Below are 25691 nucleotides of genomic sequence, written 5' to 3' on the forward strand. Positions count from 1 at the left end.
TGCTATGCCTCTTTAACCCTATAAATATTAAATGGGTTTTTATAGCCTGCTGCCTGCCGGCCATATTCTTTTGCCTATTTCAGGAAGGGGTTCAGGATGGTCACCCCAGAATGCACCACGTTGGCATACATATTATTTTCTTCTGAAGGCACCTAGAGCTCATGCAGGGTCAGGAAACTTTCGTCCCTCCCTTAAGCACCCAGAAGAATCTAAATTGGTGGTCTTTCCTAGAATAAGGGCTTATTAACAGAAGTAATTTTATGTGAATGCCCATCTGCATGGAAGGACAAACATCTAATTGCCAAACAGCCACCTTCATATTGCCCTCTGTGACCTGCATTCTTCTCCTCCAAAATCCCAGATCCCTGCCCCCTTCTCAGTTCTGAATGACACCTATTTTGCCGGTCTTTGGAATTGCCATGTCTATGTGCATTCCCATACATACATTATTAGATCCCATGTTCTCCTGTTAATCTGTCTCATGTCCTTTTGATTGTTAGTTGAGCTCGAAGGACCTTGGAGGGGACAGGAATTCTTGCTTTCTGACGCTCACTTTGTATACCAGACTCCGCAAAGCACTGAATACTTCTCTGATCTCTCCAGCAAAGCAGTCATGCCCCTGTTCCAAATTGGAACATTCTCCTCCAGATACACCTCAAGTCCATGCCATCCACTTCGTCTTCCATGGATCACCATTTTGGTCACCCTCACTGTGACTGGTGACTTAACTGCATGGCTGGCGTCACCAAGCTCAGCCTTTCCACCCCTCCCTTCACTATTCAGCACCATCTAGTTGTTGGGAAAACTTCAATCAATGGAGAAACCAAATACTAAGAAAAGCTGATGAGGCAGTGGTAACCTCCACTCAATCTCCACGAGAGTCAGTGAGGATCCTGATCAACGCTTCCCGTTTGATGCTGATGTGGATCATAAAGGCTGATGTGACCTGGTAACTGTCTCTGGGTAACATGACCCAGTGCCTAGGCCAAGTCCGGGCAGAGTGGACCGCACTCTTCCCTTAGCTTACTGAGTTGAGTGCAATACTGGGCTCATGGAGGACACTGAAAACAACGCCTTCTTAATTTCTGATTTACTTTGTGTGGGAGCAGTTTATCCAAAAAGAGCAGCATCTGAATACCCTGAAGGGGCTACTACATATTCAACTATGAATAGGCCAAGAAAATGACCATTTACAACGCTCTCAACTTACACTGTTTAATCCATTGTCAACTATTAGAGAATCAATAACAGATCCATGGGCATCGTTTCTGGACTTCGAAAAAAGTGACAGCTTGTAAGGAGTGTGGAGGACACATAGGAAACTTAGCATATATCACATATCATTGTCTTTGGTGGCACACATCCGGCTTCTCTGTCCCACCACAGACTTATGCCCCAAGGAAGCCCACAGTGATGGCTTCTCATGGTCATACTAGAACTGACATAATTGCCTATAACTTGAAATTTTATGTTCAGGACTTTCAACCAGGTACAGATCACCAAATTGTCCTCAGTTTTAGACATCCTTCCCTATTACCACACAGTTTATAACTATGCAATAACACGTTCACTAAAAAGCAAAGAAACCCTTACAACTCCTTATTGGACTGGCAGGAAGTTTACCTGAAGAACAACAGTCGCTGCTTTTTCTTAATTCCAACGTGATCAGATCGCATTGTTTCAGAAATTTTTAAACCAAACAATCTGAATCTGACACACTCACAAGGGAAGCTTTGTCACTGTTGGGCACATAACTGGATAACATTAGCAATATATTAAAAAATAAACGAATTTCACACCAAAGTAGAGCAATGGAAATTCGATATAAAGCAGAAAATGCTAATACTAATATAATACCAAAAAGGACATAAAATATTTTTTAAAATACTTTTTGAGAGAGAGAGAGAGAGAGAGAGAGAGCATGAGCAGGGGGGACGGGTGGAGGGGGAAGCAGACTCGGGGCTCAATCCCAGGACCCGGGGATCATGACCTGAGCTGAAAGTAGACACTTAACTGAGCCCCCCAGGCGCCCTGAAAGATGCGTTTCTTGGAATGTAGATTAAAAATGGTTGCCATTAAGATCGGATGATATGTGGAATGTTCTTAGGACGGCTGTAGTCTTGGGGCAGGAGTGGCCACCTGAGATAACAGACAATCCAAGCAGAAGTAAAGTAGATACTGCACGTTTCCGGGGCTGTGACTCAATGGGCGACTGTAAAAATACAGTATTGGCTCTCGGAGGAGGAAACGTGACATTGAGGTACCACCACCCTTTGGTGGTTTCTCAGTATCAAAGTACCACAGAGCGCCACCTTAAGATAGAAGGAAAACACGTACCTAAGGATGTGCGGGTAGAACGGATCCAAAATAACTCTAGTAGCGCTCGACCTTTGGACGTAGTTATCGTGCAAGTACTGAGGACTATGGCCTTGAGGCCTCCTCGACTACTTACAAATAATATGGGAAAATGGACCAGCATTGTGTGCTCTAAGCCAAACCTCACCTAACCTTAACCTATTGGAGTCAGGGGAAAAATACAGAATATGACATGATGGGATGTGTAAAACTAGAACAGGTAATGGGTGCAACAACAGAAAGAAAACGATATTATTTGAAGCCAAGAGAAGATATTTATTCATGTCTCTCATGAATAAATAAATAAAATCTTTAAAAAACAAAAAGAATAAAAGGTTCAGCAACATTTCACACCAAAAGTCATACAACTTATAGTCCTCGTCAGTATATTCTGTCCCATGTAATTAATTTTTGCTTGGCTTGAATCCTGTATTTTAATTAAATCTGGAAATCTTTACTAGTTCACTTTTATGATCTTAAGATGACCGGAAATCTGTATTCTAGAGATTTTTCATGAATGTTCTTGAAAATGATGCATTTTTGAAAGAACACTTTTGTAAAAGTTTTTGAGTGAAAGTATAGCTACCTGCAAATAACAGGTCCTAAAAAGGACAATGGTCAACTATCTGATTGAGAGTTAATTATAACACAATTGAAAAGAAAATTTGGTTATTTGTGACATGCAACACTTCAAGATGAGTAACATTGCAAGTGATAATATACCAGGATGTATCAGATTTTTAGGAATTTTATACAATTTCTACAACCTTTGTTTTAACAACGTATGTCTACACAAATATAATCAAAGAAGGTTTCTTACCCCGGTTTATTTGACAATGCTTCCCATGTCGCTTAATACACCAAAGAAGCCTAATTAGTTTAGTCATTCTTTTCTGGGGAGGACAGACTTTTCTAAATGTTTTCATGGGCCCTCCGATGAATTTCAAAGTTGGTTTGTGGTCAGTAGGACTTCATCTGAGAATTTGATTTGGGGAAGTTTGTCAAAACATATCAAAAGGTGTGGGAGGGTGCGGTGGGGGGAGGAGATGGCAAAGTAGGAAGAGCCCAAGCTTTCCCTGTGCCATGGACCCACTGAGGCAGCAAATGCATCGGTTACAACCAACTCTGGAAATGCCCTGATGACAGGCAGAAAAGATCCTCCACTGTTAGTCGTGGAGAGAGGGCCACATGAGAAAGTGTAAGAGGGGCACTAAACCCCAGCAGGACCAACCACAAACAGGAGGGACAGCACAGGCACCGGGGAGTGAGGATGTCACAATCCACGCTGGGCATCCCCACCCTCCTGGGGACCTGCCCTAGGACAATGACACCCCATAATTTCTGGCTTTTAAAACCTACAGGGCTGGGGCAGCCCCAGTGGCTCAGCAGTTTAGTGCCACCTTCGGCTTGGGGTGTGATTCTGGAGACCCGGGATCGAGTCCCACATTGGGCTCCCTGCATGGAGCCTGCTTCTCCCTCTGCCTATGTCTCTGCCTCTCTCTGTGTCTCTCATGAATAAATAAAATCTTAAAAAAAAAAAAACCTATGGGGCTAACGCCAGGGGCTTTAAGAATCCGTGGTTGCTTAATTCTGGGAGAGCTGGAGAATGATGGGAAACCCAGTCTCTGCCCTTCGAGAACCTGACATAGCACCAAGGTAGCGGTGCAAAAAGTGCCTGGGGTGTATATGAAGGAGTTTCATTCATTAATGTTAGAACATGTGCTAGAGGGGCAGGGGGCTGTAGTAGACTTCTCTGGAAACAAAAGTGTGGGCGGTGCCATCTTTCTTGGACTCCTTGGGCCTAGACAGCTAGGCACTTGCAGGAGCCAGTCCTGACCCCTGCATCTATCTGCCTGCACTGCGTGCCCCGCCTCAGCATTCTCCTGCAAACCTGCCCCACCCAACCCCCTGGCTTTGGTAGCTGCCCATCCAAGCTGGCTCCTGCCCCGCTGCCACCGCAGGCAGACAACACTGGCTGGGGCCCTGCGACCCTCTACAGGGACTCCTGCCCTGCGGGAAGGGGGGGAGATGACCACAAATACCCTTATCCCCCCAGTTCCCACAGCATAGTTGGCCTCACAGGGGCAGGCAGGGCGGTTGGTGCACCTGCAGCTCCCACAGGGGCTCACTGCAGACGGTTAGACTGAATGCCAGCCCCACCCCATGGGAACCCCACCGCCGCTGCAGCTAGGCCACTCAGCTGCACAGGGAACCAACCCTGAGCACTGCAGCTGCAGTGAGTAAATGGGGTCATTCCAGCTGGCTGGGCTGACAGCCCCACCCACCAGCATGCCTGCAGCAATCAGAGCAGCCACTTAGAGGGGGCATGCAGTCCACGCCGGGAATACCCAGGGGCACCTGATTCTGGTGACCAGGGGGACCGCACAACAGGGAACCGCAGAATCACTTCTACACAAGGTCATTATGTAGGGGACATAGCTGATCTACCTGCAGCATTGAGGCAAACACAGACAAAACGAGGAAACAAAGATCTCCCAAATGGAAGAGCAAAATACGACTACAGGAAAAGAACAAAACAAAACAAACAGAAGCAATAGGCCTGATCAAGAGAACACAGGATGGGCATAGAGATACTCGCTGGATTTGAGAGACTGAACTCACTAAGAATATCAATAAGGAGATTTAAAAAGAAGTATTTTTTTAAAAAGATGAGAGCTGAAGAATCACTGAAAATCAACCAACCAGTCAGTTTATTTATTTATTTATTTATTTATTTATTTATTTTTTTTTTTTTTTAAGATTTTATTTATTTATTCATGATAGTCACAGAGAGAGAGAGAGGCAGAGAGACACAGGCAGAGGGAGAAGCAGGCTCCATGCACTGGGAGCCCGATGTGGGATTCGATCCTGGGTCTCCAGGATCGCGCCCTGGGCCAAAGGCAGGCGCCAAACCGCTGCGCCACCCAGGGATCCCCCAACCAGTCAGTTTAGATTATGCAGAAGAATGGATCATTAATCTGGAGGACAGGGTAATGGAAAACAAGCTGAACAGTAAGAAGAAAAATAATAAATAATAAATGAGAACAGGCTGGGGGACCTCTGCTATATCATCAAGCATAACAACATTCGTGTTCTAGGGATCCCGGAAGGAAAAGAGTGAGAGAAGTTGGCAGAAAACGTGTTTGAAGAAGAAGTAATGGAAAACTTTCCTAGGGTGGGGAAGAAAACAAGTATCTAGTTGCAGGAAGCAGAAAAGGCCCCCCCAAATGATAAAACCAGGAGGTCCACACCAAGATAATAACTCAATGGCACATAGTAACTAAAAGGGCAAAAAGTACCCATAAGGAGAGAATCGTAAAAGCAGCACCAGCAAAGCACGCAGTGACATACAGGTGAAGCCCCGGAAGGCTACTTCTCAGCAGCCCCTCTGCAGGTCGAAGGGAGGGGCGGGGGCGCTCAGGGTGCTGGAAGGAAGCGGCCTGCCACCACCAGGCCCCAGTACGCAGGCCCAGAGAGCGCGTGACCCAGAGTCTAAGGGGAGTGAGCAGTTTCCCGGGCAAAGTGAAAGGAGCCCGTCCCCTCTCCACCAGCCTCACAAGACATGTTAAGGAGAACTCTTTAAGCAGAGGGGAAGAGGCCACATGAAAGAAGAGACTTTCACTTTGCCCCTTGGAACAACCCGAATGCTCCTGGACCGTGTGCTGAATGGCAATCCGAGCGACAGACTAAGGCCACATGCTTTCACTCACACGTGGAACCTTAGAAAACAGAAGGAACAAGTGACCAAACAAAATTAGGTCCATAAAACCATAGAACAAACTGGCGGAGGCCAGAGGGGAAGGCGGTGAGAGGATGGGCCAACGGAAATCGTGGAATAAATATGTCACGGGCATAAAAGGCGCGGCACAGAGGATGAAGTCAGTGGTACTGTCATAGTGTTGTACGGTGACACATGGAGCTGTCACCGTGGTGGCCTCGGGGTCCTGGGACTGAGCCCTGCCTCAGGCTCCACATCAGTGGGGAGCCTGCTTGAAATCCTCTGCCCCACCCCCCCATGCTTGCTTGCTCGTTCTCAAATAAATAAATAAATCTTAAAAAAATATACCTACAGGGGCACCTGGGGGGCTCAGCAGTTGGGGGTCTGCCTCCGGCCCAGGCTGTGACCCTGGGGTCCTGGGATCGAGTCCCTGCAGGGAGCCTGCTCCTCCCTCTACCTGTGTCTGCCTCTCTCTGTGTGTCTCTCATGAATAAATAAAATCTTAAAAAAGAAATAACTACAAGCATTTGCGATTGGTAAAATAGGTGGGCTCCGGCTCGTTTCCACAGTTGCATTTCTGATTTTGTAGAGAGTCGCAAGACAAAGACAGTTATTTTTAATTCTCACAAAGAGCGGCATTACAACCTATCAAAGGGACTGAGCCACCTTTTTAAACTTGCTTCTTTATATTAGGGGGATTTCTAGCTAAAATGAGTATCAAAATATTCATGCCTTCGTCAAGGCTGTCTGTACGGAGCGTTTTGACCAAAAGCGCTCAGAGGACACAATTCAACCACGGTGTCCACGAGCCCACACATTGACCTGCTGCAGCTCGTTGGCAAGAGGGCCTAGGAGACATTCTGGCCTCCGGTCTTCTCTGTGAAGAAGGATGTGGTGCATGCCCACTTATCTTTCTAGTTTTTGTCTGAATTTGGTAGAACTTCTGAAAATGCAGATAAAGGAGCTTTATGATTCAAAGTATCCGCTGCTGTCCAGGGGACAGGGTCTGTCCGTCCGTGGGTGTGGCGGAGGGTCCTAGGATGCGCCCACACAAGGCACCGCGTAGGAAGGCCTGAAGCTGGCCGAGCCTAGCTGCAGAGCCCTGGGAGCCCGGAGCAAAGCAGGCTTTACTGCCAGTCGTGGGCGGTTCCGTTCAACATCTACATGAGGGACCCGCGTGGACGTGAACACAGGGAAACGTCCCCAGGGTGGCGTTAGGAGGCCCGGCGAGGAGAGCTCTCTGGTCCTGCCACTCCCGCTCATCCGCTGCAGAACCAACAGGAAGCCACTAGGCCTTGCTCAGGGTTCTGACCTCACATCCCGAGCAGGAGGAGGGAAGGCGTCCCCTCCCGCAGCCACAGCCCAGCCGATGAGACACAGTCACTGCTCGGCCAACGAGAAGCCACCAGACTTCCCGCGTAGGATCCACTCCAATAGACGTTTAGCTTCTGATCGTCGTCCCAATTCCCCACTTTCCTCTACAAAAGGTCATTCTTCGCCTTTGTTCCAAGGACTTGCCATAGGCTTGCCCCGGATTGGATTTTTTGGCTACTCCCAATAAACCCATCTTTTGATAGTAAAATAACTGGCAATGTATTATTTTTATTTAAAACAATTTTTTTTTTTTTTGCAATTTATTACTAAGGTTAACACCTGCATACTTTAAACCCTGAGATTAGACCACAGGGCTCCCTGTAATCTTGTTGGGAAAGGAGAATTAAAATAGGCAAATGGGGCCAGGTTTTGAGCAGGGGATGTGTCCACTGGATGTGGACATTAATTTCCTAAGTCTAATCTCTGTGGTGTTGTTTTTTTAAGTCTTTTCGAAGGAGTCCCCAAAGCTAGCCACTATAGTAGTCATTGAGAACACCCTATCGATTTTTTCATTAAAATATAATCAATTTAAAGGATCCATCATCTGGAAATGATGAATAGGATCTTTTCATCTCAACAGTGACTCAGCCAATAATCCTTTTTATGGGAAGAGGCAGATGCAACTTTCAGGCTTAGACCATTGACGCAAGAGAGGGAGTAAATAATGTGTCCCCTATGGCCCAAAATGTTACTCCCCAAACAGTCTAAGGCAGCAAAGGCCTTGGTTGCACAGGCAGGAAAGATGGTGTAGACAAAATGGTAACTTCACGTCTCCCACAAAAATGTGAGACGTCTTCAGCCCCAACCTCACAAATCTGTGACATGGGGCAGGCACTACTGCCAAGAGATTTTTCCAGAACTAACAAAAAGCAAGATGACAAACGTCCTGTAGGGTCCAGGGCCTCTGCTGGCTCACTCCCTCAAGAGGGGCAGCGGGCGAGCGGGGGGCTCGGGACCCCACTCTACGTGACAGGCCCCCAAGTTGTATCCCAGAGACAATATTCTCACTAGTTGCAAAGCCAAGCTTGGGACATTAAAAGACAAAAGGGAAACCCAGGGCACGTCTAGGTGGAAAGGGATCCGCCAAACCGACGGCCTCCACGAGTGCCCGCCTTCGGGCCAGGAAGCGCCACTGACCTGGACGGGCCCCGCCGGCCGAGCCCAGGCCCAGCCTCGCAGAAGCTGAGCCGTGGAAGCAGGACAGGGTCCGTCCACGCAGCCCCCGGGCCGCTGAGGTCTCCCGACCACCGGGTACAGGGAAGGCACGTTCCACGCGGGGGTCACGCTCTGCCCTGTAGACACGAGTGAGGCCGGGCTAGAACCCCCGCACCCGCTGGTTTACAAGTAGCTTTAATTCGGAACAGCCAATGCGCTGAAAGTGGCAGCTCCTGTGGCAGCCGGTGCTTGACCCCACGCGTGCATCTGGGAAGGTGAGGGCGTGCGTGTAGGCAGGTGCCCTGAACCTCCAGGAGCCCACACCCGGGCCCCAGCCTCCCCCGACTCCCGCCCAGTTCCGCATCCACCAGGTGCTGCCAAGGCACCCGGGCTGGAGGTCCTGCAGCTGGTCCTACCAGCAGCTAGCCTAGCGTGGTCCTGACCCCAAGCACCCCCACGGGCTTACTTAGAGGTGGAACCCCCAAACCTCACCTTTGGGGCAGCAGCTGCAAAGTGGAGACAGTCCCTTACCATTTGGACTTGTAGCCTGTGGGCTTCCAGAGCTTTTCCAGAGAACAGAGCTCCCAGGGGTCTCTTCTCGGAGCATCCCCTGGCCCGCCCTGCCAAGGCCGTCCCCTTACCTGGAGCTCTGACCGCGAAGGGGTTATTGCCCGGGGGCGGGGGTGGGGTTAGGGCTTGCGGGGACCCATCCACCTTTCCCCGGTGAAAGTGAGTAAAGGAAACCATCTGAAGGGGTGTCGGGAGCCCCGACGGGGGAGCGCTCGGGCACACACCACACCTGGCGGCCCGCATGACCAGCAGCAGGAGGAAGATAATTCTTACCTCGACGAGACAAGACATCCTCCGAGGAATTTTATCTCCTGGTTTTAAGAGAAAGAAGGAAGATCTCTTACAGGCCAGCACCAGGAACTAACCATGGCCTGTAGCCGGCGGGAAACTGCCGCCACCTCAAGCTCTTGTTCTTTCCATTGAACTTTGATTCAAAAACAACTCTCCGCACTTTTCTCCTAAAACCTAAGAAAAGCCGACCTTCCTTTCATTTCTTCAGACTTGCCATCATCTTGCCATAGGTTGCTTGTCCCAGATTGCCATTCCTCTGCGATTCCTGAATAAACTCATTTTGTTAGCGAAATAACTGACTCTGAGTCTCCTTTAGGTTTTGAGGGCTGCTCTCTTAGTACTGTGAGCTCTCTGGGTTTATTTGGGATTTTTTTTTTTTTTTTAGGAAGGCATCACCCTTCCCTGGTGACTACTCTTTTGTGTCTGTTGTCTGAAGCTTCTTGGTAAGGAAGGAAAACACATGATGCACAGTGTTTTGGAATAATTGTTCAAAAATAAGGCCTCTCATTGTTAAGACGTCTCAGGGAATCCGAAGGCAAGTTAGGCTCCACCTGGCTCCTTAACCAGCGTCTTGGCGCCTTTCTTGAAAAATGCATAAACTTTTGAAGAATTTGGAATTCTTTAATGGCCGTTCTGGTGAAGTTTTTAGATAAACCCACTTTAAGGAGCCTCCTTAAAAGAGAGGGTTTCAAACCTCAGGGAGACAACGGCAGGCAGTCTGTGATTGAGGCGCAGAATCTTCTAAAGAGAAAATGAGTTTAAAAACAGATCTGATCGGATCCTTACAGTGTGCATATAAATACGTACTGTAATGAAGGACTTTGGCCATCTGAGCAGGAAACATTAACTTAGTCCACCTGCACAATTTGGATCCCATTAAGTTGAACTCTTGACTAATGCAGAGGTTAGGGACACCCACCTCCACCCGGTCCAAAAGCCCCGCGTGACATTTGACTCCCCCAAAACTAATAGGCTGCTGTTGATGGTGTAGGAAAGATTTTGGGGTTTGGAGCCCAGGGCCAAGAAGGAATTCTGGAGACATCTTTGGTGCAAAAAGGTGGTTCTATTTATCAAAACACGGGTACAGGTAATGTAGTGTAGAGTGTGCATTTGTGAAGGCTAGGGCTTGGATTTCGGCAGAAAGAGCTGCCCTCGGGTCAGGAAGAGTGACTAATAATATATCTTCAAGTTGAGAGTGGGTTGGAGATGGCATAAGCCTCTAAGGAATTTTGGAAGCAAGGTTTCCAGGATCTTGAGGGGCTAGCTGTTGTTGGGAAAAGGTCATATTACCGCAGAATAAAACCCTAGTCATGAGACCCTTTAGATGTGTATCGGTGGGTCGTAGGCTTGGGGGATGAGCGCCAACATCTATCTTGAGGGGTAGAGATAAAGCAAGTTTCCAAAGGAATTTTTATTTTTTATTATTATTTTTAAAGATTTTATTTATTTATTCATGAGAGACAAAGGAACTTTTAGATGTTAAAGTAGACTCACAGGATCCTGGGGGTCGGGCTAAGATGGCTTTTTGCCCATAGCAAAGTATGAACACTGAGGCAGCTGAGTTCCTAGAGGAATGTCCCTCTGCCTGTTTCAAGGACTTGTCAGTGGGCTGCAGGTAGTGAGGAAATTTAATTTTTCTTTTGTGTTTGTTTCCCACATCACGGACAGTAAGCCTTACCCATAACAGGAACCATCAATTAACATATTGTACGCGTTATGTGGATTACATACTATATCCTTACAAAAAGAAAGTCAGAGAAAAGAAAATACCATTGCATAAGTCACAAAGAGGAGAAAATATATTTATAGTACTGTTTGGTATTTATTGGGGAAAAAAATCTACATGTAAGGGAATCTGCACAGTTCCAACCCACGTTATTCAAGGTCAGCTTTACTTTTTCTTGAGTTTTGTACCTGAGACATGGCTAAAATTTCTAAACAAAAGCTACCATATATCTGAATCTATGTGTTATCTATGTCTGCATGTGTACCTTACAGATATGTCAGATTTTCCTCCCAATGGTATTATCAGAGTTAATTCATAAAGAGCTCAATTTAATTGGCTTAAAGAAAATTAAGCATTCATATAAATCAAATATACTTTCAGAAACATAGAAACTAATTCAAGTTTTTCCAGTTCATATGATCTGAGATAATCTCTGATGAATTGGTAGTTTGTTGGGTTAATTTTTAAGAAGGCAAGTCTTCAAAGTTCTCAGCATTAAATAAACATTTTGTACCTGAGTTTACCAGGCAGTCCAGACTCTCTCTATATTCCAAATTTATCAACTTCTTGTTTTTCAAAGTATAGTCACAGACCCTTGCTGAGTCATGATTGACATTTACACAAATAGAAAATATATGTCTTGTCTAGGTCTACATAGATAAATAGATACTACCTTCAATGTTATCTATAATTTATAAATGGATTCACTACAGATTACATATAAACAAAAAAGTAATTTCATAAAATGCAAAAGAGTAATACATGGAATATATTGGAAATAAGAAATATTTGTTAAACTTATTTCAGTTACTTATACGGGTATGTTATATATATGTGTGTGTATATAAACATATGTTTATATATAATATATAAATATAATATATATTATATTTATTTATAAATATATGTTATATATATATAAACATACATATATATGTATATGTACTGGGCCATAAAACACACTCTCTTACTGTAGAATGACCCAGCATGTGTGAAGGCCATTGCTTTTATATTACAGTAAATTGTGCCACAAAAGTCTGTGTGGGCAGCTCAAAAGGCCAGCATAAGAACAACCACTATTTTTTTTGTGTGTGTGTGAATACCCAGTGATTACTCCTCAAGACCAAGGTGTCATCACTGTTTGATAGGCTCATACTTCATTGCTTTTTCAGATTTGCATCCAGGCAGCAATCTAGTTGAAAGAACTTCCTCCATTTCTTAGAACTACTCGCAAAGCTGTTAATTCTGGTGGGGGCGGGGGGGGGGGGGTTTCCCAGGGATTGATAACTGTGCCGCCAGTTTAGAAATCGTTTTTCGAATCTTTATTCTCCCTACTTCACTTAGAGCAATGCTCTTCATCAATAATGAGGGGATACTGTTGGCCCTGCCTGTTCTGTGGTTCCCAGTCTAACCGCGATAGGTCAGGATGAGCCTATAGACATGAGTAAACCTCATTCTGTAACTTCCAAGAAGTGTGTGGGTTTAACTCTATTATATAGGAGTTTACATTCGTTAAATATAATGCACAAGCAATTGCACTATCTTCTAAAAGTAAGTCTGGAATTATTTTGTAACAACTGCCTTACATTTCTTTTTAGATAAGCTTTATATGCTTTTGAAAGTGAGAAAGTAACATTTAAACTAATAAAGATGAAAATTATCAGAAAAAAAAAAAAAAAGAAAAAAGAAAATTATCAGCAAAAAGGTTTTGTTCCTCAGAACTACCAGAAACAATAACAAAATAAAAGTACTGTATGAAAAATACATAAGGAAAAGAGAACGTGGTTGGGTTTTTTGTGGGAGTAAGGAAGTTTATAAAGAACATGGTTGGTTGGTTGTTTTAGTAAATGAAAAAAAGAATTTTGTCCTCAAGTAAAATGATTGTTCTGGAATAAGGAAAAAGACCATTGACATCTAAATAGATATAGAAAATTGTTGAAGGTTTATGGAAAAAAATTTTGAAAAAGAAATTTTATGTATGGTCAAGTTGGCTAAAAATTTTTCTTTGCCTTTTAAGGTAATCTACTTGGAAAGCAAAGATCTTATGTGTGTATTTTTTAAAGATTTTATTTATTTGACAGAGAGAGAGAGACGGGGAGCACAAGCAAGGGGAGCTCAGCAGGCAGAGGGAGAGGGAGAAGCAGGACCCTGGGATCATGACCTAAGCTGAAGGCAGATGCTTAATTGACTGAGTCACCCAGGCACCCAAGATTTTTGTTTTATTTATTTATTTATTTATTTATTTATTTATTTATTTATTTTTTAAAAAATTTATTTATTTATGATAGTCACACACAGAGAGAGAGAGGCAGAGACACAGGCAGAGGGAGAAGCAGGCTCCATGCACCGGGAGCCCGACATGGGATTCGATCCTGGGTCTCCAGGATCACGCCCCAGGCCAAAGGCAGGCGCTAAACCACTGCGCCACCCAGGGATCCCAAGATTTTTGTTTTATCAAAATAATTTCTTATACTTCGTTATCTTTATTGTCAAGTAAATGGAATCTTCTGGAGATTAAGAAAGCTAAGTTTTGCTTACAATCACATGACCCTTTGTTTTTGCCTTTGACACCTTTTACTGTTGCTTTGGTTGAGAAGATAATTAACTATTGTTTCATAATGATCTATGATCCTGTTCGATCAAGTGTCCAAAACCTACTGGTTTTTGTTTATGAATTTCCCCAAGGCTAATTCTAAATGTAGTCTTTTTGGTCTAAAAGTAACTTTGATAAATCCCAAAGGGTCCCTGAAACTTTTCAAAAGATTTGTTCCCTTTCCTTAGAAAAAGGGACGGGCTTTACTGTTTAGGATTAGTTGATATGTTAAATGACATGGGAAGCACGTCAAATGAGACGTAATATTATGCATTGTGTTATATCTGCATGGGTGTACATTATAAGTGTTCTAGGAATTAAAATAAATCCCTAAAATTCTGATATGCCCTGGTATGATGTTATCAGTCATAATTCTAATTACTATCTTGAGCTGTTGTGTGGCACAAATAATGAAATTTCCTTGTCAAAATCATAATTAACTCTCATCAGCTCTTTAACCATTGCTATTTTTACATCTTTTGTCATTTATGCCCAGTTATTAAGTGCTTCATCTTCAAAGACATTCATGAGAAAGACCTTGACAAGTACTCTAGGATGCAGGTTGATAAATTTAAGATCATGACACCGAACGGAAGAATTTCTAAAGCTCTTAATAGAAAACTACTTGCTTTAATATTTTGCTTTCCAGACTTCAAAACCCCCTTCTTTCCTCTCCTTTAAGTTACCCATAACTTACAGCAGTTTGGTGAAATGTTCCAATTCTAGTACATGCGCTGCCAAAACAAGCATGCAGTTTGGTGAAATGTATCTTTACCACAAAGGTTGAAGCATTTATCTTTTTTCCCCTTCCTGATTTCCCCAGAACTCTGAAAGTCTTATTAAATATTTTTATTTTTCATGACAATGTGCCTATTTGCATAGGTTCAGTAAGAATCTCTTTTCCTCGTGATAAAACTCTCAATGTACCTTGCCCCTGCTTCTTTGATCCACAGCTGACAAGAAGAGATTTTTTTTTTAAAGATTTTATTTATTTATTCATGAGAGACAGAGACACAGGCAGATAGAGAAGCAGCTCCCCTCGAGGAGCCCGATGTGGGACTCGATCCCGGATCCCAGGATCAGGACCTGAGCCAAAGGCAGATACTCAACCTCTGAGCCATCCAGGCATCCCGACAAGAAGAGATTTACTCAAATACCATAAAGGCCTAATTGCTTCTATCAAAATATCCATGCTGGTAGAGCATTCTTTTCGGAGTCCTCCCAGGAGATGAAGACCTTATACGTCACACCTTGCAACCTGGGGACTCCATCTCTACAAAGACGCTCTTCCACCCCTTTGGGAAGATCCCATCAGGTACTGTTAACTGACCCTTGTGCAGCCAAACACCAAGGAATCGACACTTGGGTTCATGTGTTACATATCAAGAACGCACCAAACCCATCCTGGACATCCCTGCATATGTCCCGTGACCTGAAAGTAAAGATTTCCAGGAATTGGAGCAAGTGACAGCTTTTCTAGAATAACAAGACCAGGCCTTTATACCCCTTTCCTGCTGCTGCTTCTCACTTTGTTTTTCACCCCCCTTTCCCTTGGCAAAGTAATGGTCTTATGCACATTTCTTGGTCTATTGCCAAAGCATTAAGCCTCTCTGACGTTTGGATCTGTCGCCCGAGACTCCATTTTGCTTTCAAAGTCAGAGACCATTTGGTCTTACTTGTACCTAATTTCCCTTCAGTCCAAAATACCACTACAAGCCTATAGGTTCTACCTACGTGGTTAGGACCAGGTGTTTCTATTTCTTGTTTCAACCTTTCCCCAGTCATAACTGTACTCACTAAACATTTCCACATTTATCAATTGCACAACGCTGGCTCCTCTATTTTTCCTTTTCTAAATATAATCTGCCCGCCTACAACCTAAGAAAATACGATGGAATTTAGACCTTTTTGGGACACCTGGGTGGCTCAGCCGTTAAGGTCTGCCTTCGGCTCAGGGTGTAATCCTGGAGTCCCACGTCAGAAGCTTCCTACAGGTCCGCCCCCTTGAGACTTCCTGTCTGTCGCAAGCAGGATTTTCCAGGAGGCTCACAGGATTCTGCATCTGGGGAGCTTTTTCTCCCACCCAGGGATCTGAGTAAATGCCGATGGATGCGTGATCAGAGATCTCTTCCTACATTCCAGACAGCTAGCTGACCCCACAACCAAAGCAGTAACAGCCCAAGGATCGCTTGACTCAACTGGTTAAAGTAATTTTGAATAATCGCACAGCCCTTGATTTACTTGCTCAACAAGGTGTTGGGCAACATTAAGTACCTGTGTGTTGCGCCTGGAAAAACTCCCCCGGGGAAGGAGAACCTTTATCGCATAAAATTAGAGAATAAGCATATTGGCTCCAACAAGCTCCACCTAAGGATCCGTGGTCGTTTATGTAGCTGCTCACCTCTTTGGCTTTGGGCTCTTGGTTTTGGATTATTATTTAACTGGAGTCATTATGCTGCTCTTTGTCTTATTTTGTATCCTCAGTTTTAAACTTTGTACCTGTCGCCTGTCAGATCTCTGCAGAAGCCATGCACCAAATAGGGTGACGCAGGCTCAGTGCTTGGGGATGACTTTTAAGGCCTACGCCCCTGAGAAGAGAGCCAGTAGGTGGAAGATGCCTGCAAGTTCTCCCTCCTTCCCGTCCGTGGTACTCAAACGTGGCCTTGATGGTTTCCAATCAGTGCACTTTCCCTCCAGAGGAGGATAGGACAACCAGGGAAGGTTGTTCCTGACACCGGGGTGGGGGTGGGGGTGGGGGTGGGGGTGGGACAAACCACTAACTGCGGAGAGCCTGACTCTTGATCAGCAATGCTTTCAAGAAAAGATCGGAACCAAGAGGGGGAGGTGGGAAAGTGAGTAAAGAGAACCTCATTTCAGAGGCCGGAGGTGGGGTGGGGGGGTGCGCGCTCCTCACGGCCTGCCTAACCAGCCCAAGACAAATCTTGTCTCCACGAGGGAGGACACGTCCACACGAGAATTTTATCTCCTGCTTTTATGGAGGAGCATGAGGCGGTCTCCCTGCCGCAGCTCCCCACACGCACCGCGGGCGGCCAGCGGGGAACCGTCACAGCTCAGTCTTGTTGGTCTCCCTCCCCACTTCCTCCTAAAACCCACCCAAGCGGGCCTTTCCTTGGCCTCTTCAGTCTTGCCTGTGGCTTGCCATAGGTTGGGTGGCCGGAATTGCCATTCCCCTATTTCCAAATAAATGTGTTTTTTCTAGTAAGAGAGCCGGCTGTCTAAGGGCTGGCATCCGGCCGGCGGCTCCTCTGGGCGGCCTCTTAGGGCCGCGGCCTGTGCCAGGCCCCTGGTGCCCTGCCCTGTGCCGGCCGCCCCGCCTGCGGGCCCGGGGAAGCGGAGGCTCAGCTCCAGCAGCTGCTGGGCTCCAGGGTGCAGGCGGCCCAGCCGCAACAGTCACCTGGAGCAGGAGCTGCAGGCCGCCCCCCAAAGGCTCCGGGGCCTCAGCAGCCGGCTCCCCCCACCCATGGTGGATGCACGCACCTGGGGTCCCCCTGGGCACCTGCCTGGGGTTCCTACAGAGGGGCCACTTCCAGAAAGCACCCTGAGGCAGCAGCTGCAAGGGGCCACTATCGGTCCCCACTGGGACTGGCCCAGCGGGTCCACGGCTCTCGGGCCACCAGGGGTCCCAGCAATTTTTTTTGAGAAAGCAGAGCACTCTGGAGAGAGGGGGCGGGAGCAGGAGGGAGGATCCTTAGCAGGCTCCTCGGCCAGGGCAGGGCTTCGATCTCACAACCCTGAGACCGAGACCTGAGTCAGAATCAAGAGTCTGATGCTTAAGCGACTATGCCCCCCCCCAGGGTCCCCCAGGAAGGCCTTGTTACACCACAGCCTGGCCCGCTCGCAGCGTCACGGTGGGGAGACCGGCCCGCAAGGAGGCCGATGCCTGCGCGGCTTGCACCTTCTCGGCAGGCCTGCGGGCTCTGGCCTGTCCCCGTCACCGCAGGGGCCGGCAGCGTCGCAGGGCCCCGGGGAGTCCACACTGTGCCCGGACACCGGGTGGGGCCCAGGCGCCTGTTGCTCGGCCGCGCCCTGCAGGGCACCGCTCTGTCCCCCAGCTCCGCCAGCAGGTGTGGGTAGGAGAGGCAGGTGCAGGCGCCCCACACGCCGGCCCGCGCCCCTGGGCCCTGCCCCGGTCCCCGCCGCCCTGACCTCAGCAGCCCGCCAGGAGCTGCAGGCGCCCACCGGCTACCCTGGGGTGTGTGGAGCCCAGGCCTACCCCCGCCCGCCTCAGGGGTGCACCCCAGAAAACTGCTCCGTGGCAGCAGCTGAACCCGGCGCCAGTCAGTCCCCGAGGACGCAGCCTGTGGGCCGGAGCTGTGGGCGTCTGCAGCCGTGTCCCGGGTCCATTACTGGGGGGCAGGGACCCTGCCCAGGGCGCCCCAACCCTCCCGGCTTCCAGCTCTGCCGTCGGCAGGTATTTGGGCAGGTTGGGCTTGCAGTCGGGCAGCCGGCAGGCGTTCCCAGCCCTGCTGTGACCCGCGACTCCTGACGACCCTGCACCCCAGGTCCCTGGGCACCCCGACCCCCGCGGCTCATGCACCTGCAGGTCACGCTCCGTCCCTGGGCCTTGGGCTGTGGAGTCACCCCGGATCTGGCCCGACCGGGCTCAGTGCAGAGAGCCGGTGCCCTGAAGCTTTCTAGGCAGCCCTTCCGAAGGGCACCCGCCAATCCCCGTTTAGGCCAGTGGCCTGACGGGCCCCAAGTGTGGGCTAGCAGAGCTCCAGGGGTCCCCTCCCCCAGGAGGCGGCCCCCAGGTCCCCAGCTCTGCCACCCAGGGGGTCGTGGGCCCCTGTGGGGTGCCCAGGTGCTTCCTGTATCTGCTCTGTTGTGCTGACCTGTGGCCACGCTTGCCCTGTGCCAAGTTCCCCGCATCCTGCGCCCCCGGAGGTGCGCCCCACTGGCCTCCCCGGGCAGGTGGCGCCTCCCCCAGTGGCCAGCAGGGCCCCGGGCCCACCCTGACCCCCCTCAGCCTCCCCCACCTCTGCGCGCCCTCACATGGGCTCCTGGGGCCCTTCCGTCCCGCCTCCACGTCCATGGTTAGTCACCAAGGATCTGCCTTGCGGAACTCTGCCCACCTGCCCACCTGCCCACCCGCCCACCTGCAGGCCGCCCTCCTCTATGCGCAGGGCTCCAGCCCCAGGACAACCGGGATCCTGTTGGACAACCACACATCCTTCGGGAATGTTCTCCCCCTCCTACACCCTCTGGACGAAGGGCGCACTCTACTGCATGACTGGTTGCTACACCCTCCCTCTTTCCAACCCCCAGGACCCCTCCCACCCTTAAGCTTTTCCATTTTCTTAAGCAAAGAGAAGCAACCGGAATAGGACACCGAGGCTTTCGGCCCCACAGCTGCTCACGTGTGCCTGAGGGGATGCGCTGCCCTCTGTGCCTGTGGGTGACTGACCTGCTCCCAGCTGAGGACAGGGCTTTGCCTGTGCCCAAGGTCAACAATTATCAATGATCAGCTGATGGATTATTTTCATCCATTTATACTTTGTCCAATTGCAAAAGAAACAAATCTGTCCTTTGATTTTACATCTCCTCCAGCTGCTGCTTCATCCCCCCCCCCCCCCCCACTCTCCTTCTAGCAAATACCTCAACATCCCTTTAGCTCCACCTTTCCCATTCTTTCATGGGCCCAACTCAAACCACGTTTCACCCCGCCACGTACCAAATGTGTTCACGTCAAGGTCATAATAACCTGCGCTTACTGGTTAACTCTCACATCTCACCTCCCTTGACCCATCACAGCCGCGGGGACGCAGTGGCTCCCAACTGGTTTCCCTGCTTGAACCCGTGGCCTCCTATAGTCTATTCTCAACACAGAAGCCACAGGGATCTTTTTAAGACCTAAAGCGTATTATTTCATTCCTCTACACAATAAATTCTGATTAGAAGCCAAAATCCATATCATGTCCTCAGAGCCTCCCTGGATTGACATCTCTAGAGCTCTGGAAGCTTCTCCTGCTGCTCTCTCCTTGGCCACTCTGGCTTTCCAGTTGTTCTTTCAACAGACCTGGATGTGCTTCTCCTCGGAACATTTTTGCAGGGATTTTGCTGTGCCTGGAGGGTTCTGTTACTTCGTTTACTGCTGTAATTTCACTAAGAACTGTGCTGAACACACAGGAGGCCCTCACCCAATGTTTGTTGAATGACTGGAAGACAGTCATGCTTCATCTTGGCCCTGGGCCTTCCAGCAAATGACATTGGCCAGGAGTGCTCTTCCTTCCACCTGGAAATGTTCATTCACTTTTTTTTTTTTTTTTTTTTTGGTGAAAAGTCTTTTTCCTTAGGTAGCCTCTTTTCTCTATCACTCATACTGGTGATTTTACATACACGTAACCACAATAATCACAGCCTTTAGCATACTTAAAAATTTTGACATCGACACAGTATTTTCTAATATGTATTTCCTATTCAAATTTCCCCAACCATTCTAGTAATGACTTTATGTCTTTAAAAAAAAACTTAGGGGCATCTGGGTGGCTCAATGGTTGAGCATCTGCCTTTGGTTCAGGTCGTGACCCTGGGGTCTTGGGATCGAGTCCCACATCGGGCTCCCCACAGGGAAACTGCATCTCCCTCTGTGTCTCTGCCTCTCTCTGTGTGTCTCTCATGAATAAATAAAATCTTTAAAAAAGGGATCCCTGGGTGGCTCAGTGGTTTAGCGCCTGCCTTTGGCCCAGGGCGCGATCCTGGAGACCCGGGATCGAGTCCCGCGTCAGGCTCCCGGCATGGAGCCTGCTTCTCCCTCCTCCTGTGTCTCTGCCTCTCTCTCTCTATGTCTATCATAAATAAAGAAATAAATCTTTAAAAAATCTTAAAAAAATTTAGATCAATGATTTAATGAAGGACCACACATTACCTTGTTTTAAAAATTTGCTTAGTTTTCAATGTTTCTATTACTAATCCATGTCCATAATTTTCAAGAGAAAAGTGCCCCTCAGCAAGGTCAAATAAATGAGAAAATCTCTTAATGCCATTTTTTTTTCTTCTAGATGCTATTAGAGCCTGACCACACAGCTTTCTCCTGGTGCTTCCTGTCACCACCACCCAAGAATTCTCATCACCTCTCTCCTAGGTTGGGTTCCATGAGAACCTAGATCTCAGGTTCCCTCTGTCTTGATTTACTCCCTTGTTTTGGTAGAAAACATCTTCCAGTAGCTTCTTGTGGAAGGGTGCATTGGAGGTAGGTTCTTTGAGGACTTACATGTCTGAAAAGACCTATTTTCCACCTTCAAACTCTATTGAGAGTTTGGTTGGGTATAGAATTCTAGGTGTAAAGATGATTTATCCTTGGTATTCTAAGGCATTGTTCTATTAGCTTCTAGTTTCCACTGTAGAGGTACCCAGCATGTTCTGATTACTTGTTCTTTGTAACTATAGCCCCAAGGCTTTTAGGATTAATTCTTCATCCCTTATGTTCTAAAGTTGTACAGTGATATGCCTTAGATTTAAAAAAAAAAATTATTTAAAGAGAGGGAGAGAGAGAGAGAGGAGGGAGGGGCGGAGGGAGAGAGAGAATCTCGAGCAGACTCCATGCTTTGTGCAGAGCCTGATGCAGGGCTCGAACCCAGGACCCTGAGTTCATGACTTGAGTAGAAACAAGAGTTGGACACTTAACTGACTGAGCCACGCAGGTGCCTGTAGATTTTTTTTTTTCTAATTCAATAACTTGGGTCCTAAGTAGATGCTTTCAATAAGGAAACTCATTCCTTTTACCCATTTCTTTCATATTTATTCAATAATTTCTTCCTTTTGGCTTATTCTCATTTCTCATTCTAGGACTTCCATTAGTCTCATGTTAGACTAGATTTACCTCCTAATGTTCCTATTATTTTGCCTTTTCTCCCTCCTCCTCCTCCTCCTCCTCCTCTTCTTTTGCTTTTTGTTTTATTTAATGGGCAGTTTCCTTAAGATTCTCTTCTAACCTTTCTATTGAAATGGTTTTCATCCTGGTTATTATACTTTTAACTTCCAAAACCTTCTTTTTCTCTGATTGCTTCTTTCTCTTTGAAAAAAAAAAAAAAACTTTTAATGTCACCTCTTTTTATGTTATGGGTCCAATAACTTTTCTTCTTTTTTAGAAGGATACTAGTTTCTTTGAAATTTTCTTCTGTTGTCTCCATTATCTCTGTTTCTTCTAAGTTCTGCTCCCTTCCCCTCACCTGTCTGGTCTCTGTCCCTTCTGTCGGAAACTTTCCTAAAATGTGTGGTGATTCTTGGCTGTCTATCTGTATCTAAGAGCCAGAATGGAAAAAAACTGATTTTGATGGGAAGGGGAAAGCCTGATGAGTGGTGAGCTTCAGTGGAGGTTTAACAAGCCTGGAGTGAATCAGTTTGTAGAGGCCTTTCCCCAGTGTTGGACCACAGAAGGACCCACCACTCTCTAGCCGTGGAGAGAGCACAGCAGCCTGGACTGACCACCTATCTGGGAATTGAGCAGGCAAAGGGGCTGAGAGGTCTGCAGACCAAGATGCATAGTTCCCCAAATTTTATTTTGTTTTCCGTTCACTCCTTGCCCCTGCCTTCTTGGGCCAGGGCAGGGGGACACGTTTGATTTCTGAGCACTCCCCCCTCCCCGCCCCTTTAGGTGGGATAGACTTCCTTCTCACTGGTTCCCCCTCTGTTGGTGCTTGAGTTTCAGCTTTTTCCCGGACCAGCCACATTAAGCCATTGGGTTGTCACCTTCCTAGAAATGTGCCTTGGTCTGCTGTTCTTATCTTCCCTCTTCTTCACTTCCTTATGGATTTACAATTCTGCTTTTGTTCTTGGTCTTTAAAGGGAGTGTAGGTTGGGAGACAGTAAAGATAGCAGGGGTTCAACTCTCCATCTCTTTAGGTAAGTTAATAATTTGTTATTAGATGTTTTAGACAATCACTGCACAGGTTTCCCTTAGAAGAGGCCTCCTTCAATCACACCTGTAGTTGAATCCGCAGTACTTTATTGCTTTGCCGGAACAAACGGTCCTCGGCTTAAAGGACCCCGGTAGGTCCTAGGGCCATCTACCGGGCAGCTTGAATTCGAGCCGTCGGCTGGAAATCTGACCCGGTGCTTTCTGAAACCCAGGAGAGCTAGAGACCATCCTTTACCACCTCCTCGGTGTCTCTGCGCAAAACCTCCCCACCTAGAAGGGTCTCCTCTGTCACATGGAAAGGACCTGCACACATTTAGGTTGTAGTTTATTTTAGTACCTATTTTATTTCATCTTCATGGTTATCTAGAAGTGTCAGCAGTTGAAATTTGAAAGGTTTCTCTACTAATATCCTCATGAGAGATGAAAAAATAACTGACCTGTTCTCCTTTCTTTTAACAGCCTTTTTATTCAGTGAAGATTAGGTTCTATTTCTTCCTCCTCTGGGATGTTTCGCTCGTCCATGGCTGGTCTTTCCTAGGAATTAACCGAAAAGGAAATGACAGATATGATGAGGCTGCTAGAGCTGGTCAAGTGGTAGAGGCCAGGCTGGGAGGTTCCTGTGGCCAGCTGAGGCAAGCGGCCCGTGGATTATGCTGCTCTGTCGTTATTAATACATCGTGTCACAGAGGTGAATTGAAAAGACGTAAGTCATCCAGTCTCTCAATCTTACCCTCAATAGTTTACAAAAAACAAAACAAAACAAAACAAAAACAACAACAACAACCCGATCTAAAGATTTTAGGCAGAAATTTAAAATTACTCCTCTTTTCTTAACCCCAAAAGGATTTTATATCTGTATCTGAAGAACCTACTGGAGATGTTCCTAAACGTTGACTCGGCCAACTCCTGAGAGTTTCCACAGTGTCAAAATATATGAATCGCCAGTGCTTGAGCCAAGTGCAAACCGATTAAGGTTTCACATAGATCAAGTGTGAGCTGGAACGGCTTAGGTAATTCAAATGCCATCTAGTGGCCACGTGTCTTTTTAGTCTTCAATCAAGATGGTTTCTGGTGCCTTTGAATATTTTTCTCAGGGCGATTTACTAAATAGTGTTTGAGTCAGAGATATTATAGCTGTTTCTGCTCTTGGACTGAAATGGAACTAGAATATTTCCACATCATAAAAAAAAAAGGTTTCACAGCTTGAAACGTGCCCAAGTCCCAACTCTTATGCCAGCTTTCTCTGTTTGTATGGCTGTGAAACGGAGTTGTAGCCCAGCTAGGCTACTACACCATTAAATAGCACCGGTAATTATAATTTATTACTTTGTAATTGAGAAATAAAAAGTATATCTGTAATGTCAGGTAGCCGATAGAAGAACAAAATTCTAAATATTGACGGCCAGAGAATTTAAAAGATCAATCTTCAGTCTAGAAAGTTGAAGAGCTAGGAGAGAGACACAGCATTTATTAATGAATGAACGGCACAGACATGCACATCGGTGTGACGTTCATCACGGTGGTGGCAGTAACAGCATCTAGCATGTATTGGACTAACAGGGGTCCAGTGCGCTGCTTGTATTAACCCATTTGACCTTCACAACAACCTGATGAAGTAGATACTATTTTAATACCCATTTTAGAGACAGAATTGAGGCACAGAGTGGCTAACTCATATACCCACTACTGAGAGGCTGACTAGGAATCAGAATGTTTAGTGCCCTTTGGTCTCACAGTTGGGTTGGGTTTTGGTTAACACTGTTTCGGTTGAAGCATCCTTGGAGAATCATGCAAGTCCCTTTAATAGAACCAGGGCACAGGTAACCCTTGATCATCTTGGGCTAGGGTTGCGGGTGGAGTTGACCCAAGGATGATGCTGAGCTCTGGGTTCCTGAGCGTATCATCTTTGGGTAGACCCTGGAGAACGGACAGTAGAATTCACTTTTGTAACAGTGTGGCCTGGGGTTATCTCTAACCTTGTTTTCCAGTCTGCACTCCAGATAGTAGAGAGTGGATTGATTTGAGCGTCACCAAACTAGCTGTGGTGATGTAATAAATAGGACATCGTTACATGTTTTTCTTCTCGTTGATCAGAAATCTGGTTCTATTCTTTCACTTAGGGCATGTGACCATTTAAGACCTTAAAGATAACAAATGGGCTTAATACCTCACAGGTGCTTTGTGGATTTCACTGGGCCTCACAAAGTGTTTTTGAGGTTGGGAACAATGAGTTTATTATCCTCGGTAGAACGATAAGAAGACTAGGATTCAGGGTAGGTGGCAAAAGTCCCATGACTACAGGCTGTAGGATTAAGACAAGAACACTTAGGCCCGTCATTGCATTCATTCACATCCACACATGCACACAGGCCTGCGTACGCACACGCACACCTTCCCAAGTATGTAGTACGAGAATTTGTGCATGCATAAATGACCATGCCAACGGAATGTTAGATAAGGTAGCCTAATGTAAAAGTGAAAATTATTCTACTTGCAAGTTTGTCATCTATTCTGTGCTTTCTCAGCTACTGTTCAGAGATCTTTAAAAGAAAGTCAGATGACCAAATCAGCTAGTTCGGATAAGTAGTTTAGGTGTATTACAGCCCCAAAGGCAAACTCTAGGTGGTCTTTCAAGATCTACTCGAGTCCTCTAATTTCATTTTTTAATTTAAAAATGTAGCGCTCTAATTCTTTAAAAGAATGTTTGCTCGTACAATGGTGTACGTCCGTCTGTAGCAGTCTTACAGGCTTATCGTGCCTAATACAATATATCCAGAAGGAGGCAGCATTTTACTATTAAATTGATGCTTCTGCAAAGTTCTAACAAGTACTTTTTTTTTTTTTCCTTTAAAAATGTAGGTTACCTAATCATACACATCCAAAAACCTTTCAGGGCAAAGATTCCTAGATGTCACCAGAGCTTTGCATATTGGAATAGTCATAAAATCGAAATCCTCCTCCGATCAAATGCATCTAAAATGAAAAATAGCATATATGGTGGCCAAATTGGTAGGAACTATTTTGGCAGGAA

General features: G+C 46.5%; 1 protein-coding gene across 1 annotated transcript; it reads left to right on the plus strand.

Moving 5' to 3' along the window:
- The first annotated feature begins 16348 nt into the window (after window positions 1-16348).
- Window positions 16349-18289, plus strand: LOC119877427 (basic proline-rich protein-like). The gene is made up of 3 exons (XM_038570207.1): window positions 16349-16385; window positions 17007-17372; window positions 17598-18289. The coding sequence occupies exons 1-3, from the start codon at window positions 16349-16351 to the stop codon at window positions 18287-18289; spliced, it is 1095 nt and encodes a 364-aa protein (XP_038426135.1).
- Window positions 18290-25691: the final 7402 nt, after the last annotated feature.

The sequence above is a fragment of the Canis lupus genome, chromosome 23 (genome assembly GCF_011100685.1).
Source record: "Canis lupus familiaris isolate Mischka breed German Shepherd chromosome 23, alternate assembly UU_Cfam_GSD_1.0, whole genome shotgun sequence".
NCBI classification, from domain to species: Eukaryota; Metazoa; Chordata; class Mammalia; order Carnivora; family Canidae; genus Canis; species Canis lupus.

Excerpts from the sequence above, each read along its gene's own strand:
- LOC119877427 (XM_038570207.1), top strand. The coding sequence starts at position 16,349 with ATGACTTTTAAGGCCTACGCCCCTGAGAAGAGAGCCA. Across the intron at positions 16,386-17,006 it reads CGCCCCTGAGAAGAGAGCCA|AGAGCCGGCTGTCTAAGGGC; the intron begins GTAGGTGGAAGA and ends TTTTCTAGTAAG. Across the intron at positions 17,373-17,597 it reads GCTGCAAGGGGCCACTATCG|GGTCCCCCAGGAAGGCCTTG; the intron begins GTCCCCACTGGG and ends GCCCCCCCCCAG.